General features: G+C 54.1%; 1 protein-coding gene across 2 annotated transcripts in view; it reads right to left on the reverse strand.

Moving 5' to 3' along the window:
- The window catches only part of PLA2G4E (phospholipase A2 group IVE), a 65694-nt gene that overhangs the window by 23896 nt on the left and 29139 nt on the right, over positions 1–12659 (reverse strand). For both annotated transcript variants that reach the window (XM_089310137.1, XM_008269138.5), the window contains exons 2-3: positions 5697–5769; positions 84–220 (exon numbers count right to left, since the gene is read on the reverse strand). In XM_089310137.1, coding sequence (XP_089166263.1) covers positions 84–220; positions 5697–5769 — 210 coding nt within the window. The remainder of the gene's footprint in view (positions 1–83; positions 221–5696; positions 5770–12659) is intronic.

The raw sequence follows: 12659 nt of genomic DNA on the forward strand, positions 1-12659 counted from the left end.
ACACACAAGCAAGCAAAGGACAAGGAGGCAAGAGGGGACTAGAAATGCAGGCAGGGCAGACAGGTGCAGGCCTCGTGTCTCACCTTGACTTGGCTCTGGATCTGGAAGTTGAAGGCTTCATTCCACTCTGGGTTTGGGCAGTTGGAGATGGTCCTGGTCCTCAGCTTCTCGTGAGAGGCAGTGGGAAGCCAGAGGCTCACATAGCAGTCAGTCTGGCTCACTGTCCAAGGGAGACAGGGGTGGACGGCAGGGTGAGGAACCAGCTCAGGTTCGAAGAGGAAAGAGTGTGGTGACAGAAGGGACTCTCAGGCAAGCCTCTTCCAGAGCAAGGCCCCCTCCAGCTCCAGGCCCCTCTGACCCACGAATCTAACCCTCCAGAGGCCTTTGTCCTAGAATTCTGAGAAGATCACAGACAGCAGGCTGACCAGGGCAGAGCCCAGGTCCCACGGACCATTCTCATGGACACAACCTCTGGTTCTCTTCAGAAGTACCTTGGTCTTTAAACAGCTGCCAGTGTGGGACAAGGTATGGCCACACAGTTTTCCCTCAGCCATGGAAAGATCTAGAAGGCCATCCCTGAAGGGTCCAGCTTACTTCTAGCCTTAACCAGAAAGTAGGGTCGAGCTCCTCCTCTGAGCTGAGGATAAGTGAGGACTGGAAGGGAGTCAGCCCAGGAAGGGCTTAGATGGAGCAAGGTGTTTGCAGGATGGATAAGCAGGGACCGGCATCTCCACATGGCTTAAAGCCTCAACTGCCACTAGCCAGGCCCTCTGGACCTGTCCTGGGCCTCCACATGACGTTTATGACCCCAAACCCTCACATACAGGGCTCACACATTCTTTTTCATTGTAAATGAACGACCTAAATGTGACGCTGCTGGACCCGTTCTGGAGAGGGCACAAGGCTTTGACCCCCCAGGCTTCTCCCACAGTGGAGGAAGGCCTTCTGCGTCTTCTGGTTGGAAAAGTAAGAGGGATAGGGTAAAAAACAGTAGCCCAGGCTGGCTCCTGAGGAGCAGAGGAGGGAAGAGGAGGGGCCACAGTTGCCTGTATCACTCCCTTGGCAATCTACAAAAATAAATTTCAGGATGCACACGAGATACATGGAAAGCAGGAAGAGTCAAAACCACTTCTAGCGTCAGAGCCCTCGAGGTGGTAACGTTGGTATGAGGATGGCAGTTCTGTACTGGTAGGACTGATCCAAACTGGTTCGTAATTACTAATGATTGCTAATGAAAGAGGAAGCAGGGCTGCCCTCTGGGACTTAGTCCTGCATTGTTACCAGGCTGAAAGCTTTATCAGTGTCATGGTTTGCAATCAAGTGCTCCTGGTTTCTGACTTCACCCGTGATGTCTGGTTCATCTTAGAGGGTTCACCATTCAGTGAACTGGAATTCACAGCCCTCCTCCCATTGAAAAATGGCATAATGATCATCTAATCCAGGCTAAAGAATAACCCAAACCAAACAGAATCAATGGAAAATGATGACTCCATCATCCCCACCCATCTCTCCATGCCCAACCTGCTCCTCCTCACCCACCTGGGTGTCCAGGCCAGAAACCAAGCATCATCCTTGACCTCCACACTGAATTGGTTCAACTCTTCCCGTCTCTCAGGCTCACCCTCTCCTCATCTGAACTGCCACGGCCTTGGTGCAGGCCACCATTATCTCTGGGGCCGCTTCCCAAATGGGCTCCTGTCCCCTGTCCTGCCCTACTCCAATCTTTTGCCCCAAGAGAAGCCAGAGGGATATTTTAGATATGAGCCTTCCTGGTTTAAGATTCTTTAACAGCTTCCACTGAACAGGGCTGCCTCTGTCTCCTCTTCCAACCTCCCTAGTCTCTCTCCGACCCTGCACGCAAGCACACACTTAGGTGCACACTCCCACACACATTCATGACGACTGCCAAACCCGACTACTCAGGTATCTTCAAGGGTGCCGTGCTGTCTTGCCTCCAGGCCTTTGCACAAGCTGTTCCTTCTGCCTGGAACACCCTTCCCTTCTTCTTTCACCCCTTCTTCTCCAGGCTAACCCCAGGAGTTTTTGGAAAGAGCCACCTCTGGAAGACGTCCCTGAGCTAAGCCTGGGCCAGGTGCCACCCTAGCCCTGAGTCCTTTGGTCCTGCCCAGAGAATACTTTCCACACAGTGCTTCAAGGGTAGGAGGACACATCTGTCTGTTACACTGTGAACACTGCAAGGGCTGGGAGACCGTGTCCTGGAACACAGCAGGCACTGCCTGAACATTTGCTGAATGAATGAGTTGAAAGGAAAAACTGAACCTCCTGCTAAAGACCCTATCAGTCCCCAAGAAATCCTGGGCTGAGTCACTGCAGACAGGTAGGCCAGTTAGCGTGTCTAATTGCTCTGCCAATAGGGAGACTCACAGGGGACCTGCCCAGTCCACTCAGACCCCTCCCCTGACTTCTCCCAGACACCAGCTTCTCCTCCTAGGTCTGGAACATTCCCCTTGGGTCTGTGCAGCAGGAGCCCATAGGCAGGCACAAACCACTCTAAATCCATTGTCTTTACAACTTTTGCTTAGCATGCATGATTTGATGGATGCTTTAAAAGTCCCTTTCCTTCTAAAATCATTTTTCTGTCAACTGCCCATGCCTAGAATCCTCTCATTAAGCCCATTAAGCAAAATTTCAGTATGTTTGCACTAAGGTTTACATGTCTAGTTAAGCTAAAGATATTCCTGGAAGAAAAAAAAAAAAGAAGACAGATTAGACACCCACATTCCAAGTGATTTTTCAGCTCTTGTGCAGAGAGCTGTTTCCTCTCTGTCCCCACCCCTGCCACCCACACCCCTGTGTTGGGAAGAAAGAGGGTGCAGCCCAAGGAGAGGGTGACTCCAGGGAAGGTGAGGGTGGGGAAGGTGAGCCAGGGCGGACGACAGTGGGGCAGGCACCTTAAGCTGAGTGAGGACGGTGACCATCACATTGGTCATGAAGAGTGGTTAAGCAGTGTTGAGCCAGTTCACAGGGCTTTGTGGACTACAGGGGATTGCCTAAGCACACAGAAGCTCCAGTCCCTGTTCGTCTCACAGTGACAGAGGGCTTGGTCATTTGAATGACAAGTTTCCTTTCCTGGATCATGGGTGGGAGAGATGACTCAATTATCTCCACGGATGCTCAGAACATGTCTCCCTCTGGAGACACCTGCCTGACAACCCTTGGGGTGCTGGTTTGGGTTTCAATTTACCTCCCCAAGAGGAATAGAAACTCCTGATGGCTGGGAGGTTCTGGGTTCTGGCCCAGGTCTCGGTGGAGCACTGTTTTAGTTCTTGGTAAGGGCATTATCCAGTGTTTCCTTTGTGTTTTAGCCTCTTTGAAGCTGTGGGAAATTTAGACACAGCTTGAAGAACTAACAAGAGTGGTTTATTTGGATTCAAGCTAGAAGGGAACAATTTCAAGCATTTGTAACCCAAGACCCAAAAGGCATTGGGATAGTTCAACAACAGGGCTGTGACAACCGAGGAGTTGACATGACGTGACCGGGGTGGCTCCCTCATACACGTCCTTCACTTTGCTAGGCAGTGGGTTCTCACAGAGGACCAGGTACCCCCAACAGCAGCCTTCATGCCAGAGGGCTATATGGGGTAAGGAGGAGGGGGAGAGGAGCCTGGTAACACCAAACCTGTATGTTTCTCTGGGTGACAGGTATGGCAGGGAGAGGACAGAAGAAAGGGCCTTGACAATGAGGAGGTCTGAGTATGTAATGCAGGCATGTAGAGTGAGTCTGTGGCACGGTGACTCCAAGGGCTGGCACATACACAACCCAAGAGGAATTGCAGGAAGGGGAGCACTGCTGTGGGCTTACAGGAGCTGGGGTGGTCACTGAGGGGAGGGGGTGACCTCTGCCCAAGAAGGGGTGAAGTGTCTGAGTGACCCACCATAGCAGGGACAAGAAGGCCAAAGGAAGTGGCCACAGTGCAGGCCCGGGGGTGCATCCTAGCTCCTTAAGTCACTCATTGGTGGGCTGCAGAAGCCCCAAGAAGCCAGCGGTGAGGTCCGGGCCCTCCGGCCAGTCACTAAGCAGACACAAGCTCAAGCACGAGGATGGCTGGAACTGCTTCCACTGGCAATGAGGCTCTGTCTCACTCCTGCTGGGTCCCTTTGCCATTTCTGTGTTGCAGGGCCCACCTGCCTCTGCCCTCCACACTCATCCCTGCATTGCCAGTTTCCAGCCTCTCCCACGCTATGCTCCAGCACAACCTGCCTTGAGCCTGTAGGAAGTGACTCAATCCCTTCCTCAAGTGCTTAGACACCCCTCACTTAGAATGCACCGATGCCTTCTCTACCAGGCTTCCTGCCTCCAGCTTCCGGGCTCTCTACCCTCTGGCTCCGCCCCCTGTTCTGGGACTGCCCACGCTCCTCCAGACCTAACAATGCCTCTACCTTAGGTCATCATTAACCCCACATCTGCAAAACGGGCCTCCCAGGACTGCCCTCAGGTAGTTGGCAGGGTCAGATGGGGTTGGGAGTGGCCCAGGCTGGCTGCCCCATTCTCAGGCTACCCTGTCCCCAGATCCTGCTCCCTGGCATTTTCTTTTTTTTTTTTTTAAACTACTGTACTACTTCTTTTTCCTGCTCTACTGCTTTTTTTTTTTTAATATTTATTTTTACAAGGGTTCTTCTATTGCTGGTTTGCTCCCCAAATGGCCACAATGGTCGAGGCTGGGCCAGACCCAAGCCAGGAGCTTTTTCTGGGTCTCCCACATGGCTGCAGGGGCCCAAGCACTTGGGCCATCTTCTACTGCTTTCCCAGGTGCATTAGCAGAGAGCTGGACTGGAAGTGGAGCAGCTGGGATTTGAACCAATGCCCATACGGGATGCCAGCGCCACACGTGGAGGCTTTACCTGCTACACCACAACATGGGCCCCGATGCTCACATCTTGTCTCTCTCAGACACCGAGCCCTCAGCGCAGCCTTCCTGAGCCCTCCCAGCTCTCAGGGTTTTCCTCTGGCCCTAAATCCTGGGGTGACAAGGTTGGACTGCTATCTTCTAGCCTATCAACTGCTTTAGGCAGAAATGTCTCCCCTGCTAAAATGTACACTCAGTACCTGCTATGAGGCTTTTCTGCCCCTCTTGTGACTTCCCTAGCTTGGGGGAACCCTGTGGCCTTTGAACCAATCCGCATGGTCACCAGTGCATGCACACTGCCCACAGCTGTGGCGCGTGGGTACAGAGTTTCTCCTCTTTGGGGGACAAGCGTCCTCTCTGGGTGGGAACAAGGCAAGGCCCAGCACGGGGAGAGGTCTTTGGTATTGTGCCCACTCAGATGCCTTCACTTTTTCCTGAAGCCAAGGGCTTCCCAGGGCCCCATGGGCTGGCAGTTCAGTGAGAGCTGGGATAGAGGGGAGGTTAGGATGTAAGAAAACACTACACAAACAGCCCTGGCTATCAAACCACGTCCAGGAGGTGTCACATGAGAGAGGCCGGTGCTCTGGAAAATGGATTCCAGGAGACAGTGGGGAGGAGGGGGGAGGGGCAGAGTGGGAGGGGGTGGGCAAACAGAGCTCTCGGATGGATGCAGGCACAACAGCTGGTGTGGCTAAGAGTGAGAGGCCTGGAAAACTCATAAATCTCCAAGTCAGGAATGCAGAGCAGAACCCACACACATGCACCTGCCCACTTCCCCAGCCAGGCCCTCTGTCCATGCAGGCCCCGCGAGCAGAGGAGGGCACTCACCTACATCGGCCTGCCGCACGTTTTTCATCCGGATGACCCTCACTGTCAACAGGTGGCACGGAGACAGCCCCTCCTGTGGGTTGAGAAGACACAGACTCACTCTGCAAGCATCAACACAAGGCCCAGGCCCTCAGTGGGGGAAGGGGTGGAGTGGGGGTGCAGATTTTCCCACCAGGCCCGCTGGGATCTGTCGGGTCGCATACAACCACCCCACAGTGCTTGTCATTGTTTGCTTGAGCATCTATCTTCTCTCCTGGCTGGAAGGTCTGACACTGCAGAGAGCCTGGGGCCCTGCCTGGTTTCTCATCGTTGTACCTCTAGTCCCAGCAGCATGCTGATGGATGGAAGGTGTTCAGTAAACGCTTGCTAAACAGGTGAATCATGGGGCTGGCTTTGTGGTGCAGTGGGTTCAGCCTCCAGCTGTGATGCCAGCATCCCATATGGGAACATCGGTTTGAATCTCAGCTGCTCTGCTTCTGATCTAGCTCTTTGCTAATGCATCTTGGAAAGCAGCAGAAGATAGCCTAGGTACTTGGGACCCAATCACTCGTGAGGGAGACCCAGATGGGATTTCAAACACCTGGCTTCAGCCTGGCCCAGCCACAGCCATTGAGGCCATTTAGAGAGTAAACCAGTGGATGGAAGTTATCTCTGTCACTCTGCTTTTCAAATACACACATAAATCTTAAAAAACAAACAAACAAACAAAAAAACAAAACTGGATGAACCAATGGATGAAAGTTTCTGCCCCAAGCACAGAACAAACACCAGCAGCGATGTTTCCACTCTCATTTTTTTTTTTTTTTTTTTTGACAGGCAGAGTGGACAGTGAGAGAGAGAGAGACAGAGAGACAGAGAGAAAGGTCTTCCTTTGCCGTTGGTTCACCCTCCAATGGCCGCCACGGCCGGCGCACTGCGCTGATCCAATGGCAGGAGCCAGGTGCTTCTCCTGGTCTCCCATGGGGTGCAGGGCCCAAGGGCTTGGGCCATCCTCCACTGCACTCCCTGGCCAAGCAGAGAGCTGGCCTGGAAGAGGGGCAACTGGGATAGAATCTGACACCCCGACCGGGACTAGAACCCGGTGTGCTGGCGCCGCAAGGCGGAGGATTAGCCTAGTGAGCCGCGGCGCCGGCCTGCCACTCTCATTTTTATCTCCATAAATAGCCGCTCACTGGCAGCTACTGTGGCCGTTGTGCCTGCATCCATCCGAGAGCTCTGTTTGCCCACCCCCTCCCACTCTGCCCCTCCCCCCTCCTCCCCACTGTCTCCTGGAATCCATTTTCAGGAGCATTGGCCTCTTTCATGCGACACCTCATGGACGTGGTTTGATAGCCAGGGCTGTTTGTGTAGTGTTTTCTTACATCCTAACCTCCCCTCTACCCCAGCTCTATCCCTCCCTCCTCCCACCCCATGCAGAGACTAACGCTGCCCTTCCTGGCCCAAGGTGGCAGCTTGCTCAGGAGGCAGGCATGGATGGCTTGGGCGGGTGGTGGTGACAGACACCAATCAGGGAGGGACATATACTCACTGAGAGACGGCATGGCGGGTGCTCTTCCCCCGGGCAGAGTGGCTTAGCTCCAGCCCAGGGACATCTGTTTCTCCCCTGTCTACAAGCCTCCTTACCCAGGGCATTGTCCCCCAAGTCTCTGCTGTCACTCTGTTGGCCCTTGCCAGTGGCCAGTGTGCCTCTCTCCCCTACACTGCTCTTGCGAGAGCTACCTGTAGCATCTCAGCTGTGCTGCAATGACTTCTGCTTCATGCTGGCAAAAGCTCAAGTCATCCTTGATCCCACCACTGGTGCCTGTCAGAAGCCACTGTCGGTAACTGCAACCCCAGGGAGCCCTGCGGCCGCTGCCTGTGCCAGCGACCTTCCTGATGACTCTCCCCACGTGCACATGCCCGGGGCTGTGTGTTTGGTGGTGATGTTTCTCCTTCTGCCAGCTCCTGTTGGATTTCTTCCACTTCTTGGGGGCCCTGGCATCATCTCAAGTCCCTTGGCCATGGTGTCCGTGGTAGTGGGAGGGGCCCTGCCCACCTCCCTCCCCTGTACTCTGTGAATCACACATTAGCCACTGGCTTGCTTTTGTCCTCCACAGACGCTCAGCCTCCCAGACAGCCTGAACCATCTCTACCAGCCTCCCCACCAACTTTCCTGTCCACCAAGGACCCACCTCTCCCCGCTTCTCTCTCTGCAGTCCTTCCCTGCCTACTGATCTTGCCCCAACCCAGCAGGCCATGGGAGCCTCAGTTCCATCCCCGCCCCCTTCTGCCTGGCTTGCTGGGCCCTGTGCCAGATGCTTGGGAGTCAGGGGTAAATATTAGGCAGAGAAGAGGGAGTAGAAGGCAAGGATGGTGGGTGGTCTTGAGGGGAAAGCAGGTCAAGTCGGCCACAGGCGCCCACTGGCTGGGCTTGGGGCCTCTCCCCGGCTCCAGAAGCCTCCCCACAGTCTAGCACGTTTCTGGACTTGGGAAGACCCTTCTTCTGCTCCTTTGGGACCAAGGCTGCCGAGCAAAGCGTTTTCCTCCTGCACCTCGTGGAGGCAGCACTCCACAGAAGGGGGCCACCTTGTGCCTGATCTGCAGGTGTCCTGGCTCTGTTCTCTGCAGTTCCTGCCCTTCCTGTTTGAAAGGACCGAAGTCCTTTCCCTCAAGGTTTCACCCAGGATTACACCAGTTTCTGTTACTGTCCACCCCCAGCCTGTGCCCACAGCAAATGCCACTGGATGCCCCCAACCAAATACCTGTGTTAATAGAGGCTTCTGAACTAGAACCCTTGACATGTCACCCTACCTGTGCTGGTCTGCCACTAGGACCACTTAGTGCCTTAAGATGATACAGAGAGCCAGTGCCACGGCTCAACAGGCTAATCCTCCGCCTTGCGGCGCTGGCATACCGGGTTCTAGTCCCGGTCGGGGCGCCAGATTCTGTCCCAGTTGCTCCTCTTCCAGGCCAGGTCTCTGCTGTGGCCCAGGAAGGCAGTGGAGGATGGCCCAAGTCCTTGGGCCCTGCACCCCATGGGAGACCAGGAGAAGCACCTGGCTCCTGGCTTCGGATCAGCATGGTGCGCCGGCCATGGCGGCCATTGGAGGGTGAACCAACGGCAATGGAAGACCTTTCTCTCTGTCTCTCTCTCACTGTCTACTCTGCCTGTCAAAAAAAAAAAAAGATGATACAGGGGCCAGCTTTGTGGCATAGCAGGTTCAGCTGCCACCTGTAACACTGCATTCCCTATGGGTGCTGGTTCAAGTCCTGGCTGCTTTGTTTCTGATTCAGCTCCCTGCTGATGTGCCTGGAAAGGCAGTAAAGGATGGCTCGAGTACTTGTGCCCATGCCATCCACCTGGGAGACCTGGATAAAACTGCTGGCTCCTGGCTTTGTCTTGGCCTAGCCCCAGTGATTGCAGCCATTTGGGAAGTGAACCAGATGAAAGATCTCTCTCTCTCTCTCTCTCTTTCTAACTCTGCCTTTCAAATAAAATATATAAATCTAAAAAAATGCAATTCTTCTCTCTTTAACTAATATTGAGGTTTGGGGGAAAACAAAGTATGCCCCCCCAAAAAGAGTCCCTATAATCTAACGCTCAGAATCAGTCAGTTACCATTTTGATGTCTGTTTGGATCTTCCTGGGCTTAATTCTAACCAGCAACAATAGAACAAAGACTCTGGGAAAGCAAAGTAATTTATTCCCTGAGCTTGACAAGTAAGTAGATTTTAGGGTAGCCTTCCTCTGTCTCCCCAACAGCTGCCTCAAAGTCAAGCTGACAGTCAATTCTAGGTCGAAGGGCCCTTTTCAGGAGATTTTAACTCTCAAGTGTTGAATATTTTCATAATCAACAACTTGGACTCACAGCATTCTGTTGTGAGCATGATGAGCTGGGTCAAAGCCCACATCCAGGGTTTCCGGTTCTGGACCCATGGCTGTGTCTTTGGCCAGTCCCTCGCCCTGGGCATGGTGGGCTCCTTATTTCCCACCTGCACTGGGCAGAGTGACTCCTGGTCTGACCTGGTGAGGCAGCAGGAGTTGACTTGTACCAGGGGAGCAGTCCCCACAAAGGCCACTTTCTCAGAGGGCAACTAGATCCATGTTCTCTACAGTAGCAGGGCTCTGAACCCAGGGCTGTGGGCCTCTCAGCCATCACGGCCCTTTCTCCTGCCTCTAGGTGGGGCTTGCCAAGGCCCAGCCCAGCTCCTTTAGGACCCACTCTGGACAGGAGGGAGCCTCCGTGGCTTCCCCAGGACCTCACTCAAGGTCTCCCTGCCTTCCAGGAAAAGTTCTCTCCTGTCATCTAACCCCAGTGCCTTCCACTGAGGTTGCCTGGTTCTTCTGCTCTAACTCAGGAGCAGCAGTGGCCACATCAGTTACCATGTCCTGAGTGCCCGGCCACATGCCACAAACTGTGTGCTCATGCTCCATGTATCTTCTTGCTTAACCTCCGTAACCACTCCACGAAGCAGTCGCTATTATTTCAGTTTACAGATGGGGAATCTGGGGATAAATCCTTTGATGTGGGGCTCTCAGCTGGAATCAGAGGAACCCAAAAATTGAATCCAACCCTAATTCTCAAATCTGTGTTCGTGACCACTGCTCTCCTTGGACTCCACTCTTGTTGCTTTTCCTCCTTCGACTTCTTCTCTTAGGACCCCCGTTTCCCGACAGAGTCCTTTCCTTCACCTTGAATTCGCCCAAAGCCTAAACCACGCCCCAAGCGTTGACAGTCCTTCTGTGGTTGTGCTCCTATCAGCTATGTTTCTACAGACACACTCCATGATTGCTCTCGTTTTCTAAAAATCCAGGCCACGCACAGCCGTCAGGGCCCTTGGAGAAGTTCTCATTTTTCTAGTAAGCACGAGGGTTCTCCTCCACGGTCTGCCGTGGCCCCTCTCAGGGACCAGGGGCTTTCAGGAGTGACCCAGTTGCAAAGTACTCCACAAAGCACTCCTGTATTTGGCCAGCAGAGACACAGCCTGGAAGGGTGTTTGAGAGAAACCCCAGACGGACCAGGCTGGGAGGAGGAAGTAGATGCTACGGTTTGAACACGGTTTGTCCCCTCTGAAACTCCTGTTGGAATGCAGCTGCTGCGGGGCGGGGCTGAAAGGCAGGCCCTCTAGAGGTGATGGGCTGTTCAGAGAACGCAGCCCTCCAGGGTCTGGATAATTCACTGCGAGAGGGGCTTATTATAGAAGGAGGCTGCACCTCCTGTTTTTTTTTTTTTTCCTCTTTCACACACACCTGCTTGCCCTTTTGCCTTCTGCCATGAGTTGAAGCTGAAAGAGCCCTGTTCCAGAAGATGAGCAGGATGTCAACTCCATGCTCTAGGGCTTTCCAGCCTCCAGAACTGTGGGCTAAAACAGGCCCCAGTTTCAGATATTCTGTTATAGCAACAGAAAATGGACTAAGACACAGGACGATGGGGCTTTGGTCTATGGCCCAGGTGCGTTCCGGGACTCAGTCTATGAACAAATGACCTGGGGTTAACACAAATGTACAAATTGCTCCTGATGTCACAGCTCAATTGGAGTGGTGCTAGAGAGGCACAAAAACTCATGGCCCCAGAGGTCACTGATCTATGGTAGAATAAACCACAGTTTCTATAATGGGCAAATGGAAAACAGGGCCCAGGGAGGCTGTGGAACCTAAGTTTCTGGAGTCTCCTGTGCTGTGGTAGGGGTCAAACCCTCAGGGACTTGGACAAGCCCATCCTGAGAGCAGGATGTAGTCAAGTGAAAGTCAGAATACTTAGCAGTGGGCATGGCCAGACGCTGTGCCTGCTGGGCTGTGGCCCTGGAGCAGGGACAGGTTTCACGCTTCAGTTTGTGAGGGCGCTGGGAGGGTCCTGGACAGGGACCAGGGACTTGGGGGTCAAGGCAGGAACTATTTGGCCAGCACTTCCGAGCTGTAAGCAGCCACTTCCGTACCCAGCGCAGCTGTGCGGGGGCAAGGCTGGGCAGCAGCCTCTGGGCTGCCACGTGCGAGAGCGCGAGCTGCTGCTGAGGCTGCGCACATAGTCAGCCCCGGCCTCGGCCCTGGGGGTTGGTCTTGCCAGCACTGCACTTTCCCCTCAAGATCTATTCAGTGCTGGGAGGCGGGGGCTTCCCAGCTCACACGGAGAAGAGGCACCCCTTGCTTCTCAGGACTGGCCATCATGAGTGCAGTGCTTCCCTTATTTTTCAGACAGGGACCTAGTTTTAGAGGACCTTTGGCGGAGCTGGGGAACAAAACCGATAACGCTCTCTGGCGTGCCAGGCCCTGGCTCTGCACTGGGTGCTATGCATAGGTGCGGATCTACCGTGCAGCTGCCCACTGAGGAAGGCGTCTTCAGCCCTGCCTTTTACTGGAGAGGACGGGGTTTTGGCAGATTCTCTCTCTCACACACTCACGCAGACCAGGGGCAGGACCACAGCGCAGGTGCTGGGCGGCCTGCCTTGCAGATGCGCTTTTCCAGTGGAGACTGGCTGTCACCAGGAATTAACAAAGACCAGCCAACAGCCTGCCCTAGGTCACACACTACACTAGGCAATAGCAGAAGCAGGGGTAAGACCCTCAGCTCCCAAACTGGGACTTTCCCTATACCTCAAGAGGCCAGTTGTTAACACAGAGAAGTCAAAAGAATACTTAGCTACAGATGGGTTCCTGGGGCCAGGCTCCTGGGTGGGATAAGGGGGCTGGGTAGGTCAGACAATCTGGGTGCAGAGTGGCAGGTCTGATCCTCATCTTTGGACCACTTCACCAAACCATCCCCGGGGCCTCTGGTGCCTGGGGAGAGGAAGACAGCTCCCTTCCCAGGACTTGTCAGGACGGACCAGCAGGTGATGCCACCTGCCCCTCCCAGAGCTGGGTGTAGCCATCCAGCCCTTGCAACACCTGTGTCAGAGCTCATATCAGCCTGGTGATAGCTTCCAGGAGGAAAGAGCCCTCCCCACGAGTGAGGCATTGGGACGGGGACACATGGAACCCCAGATGGT

Source organism: Oryctolagus cuniculus, chromosome 12 (genome assembly GCF_051225735.1).
Source record: "Oryctolagus cuniculus isolate XC-2025 breed Fujian yellow rabbit chromosome 12, ASM5122573v1, whole genome shotgun sequence".
In the NCBI taxonomy this organism is placed as follows: Eukaryota; Metazoa; Chordata; class Mammalia; order Lagomorpha; family Leporidae; genus Oryctolagus; species Oryctolagus cuniculus.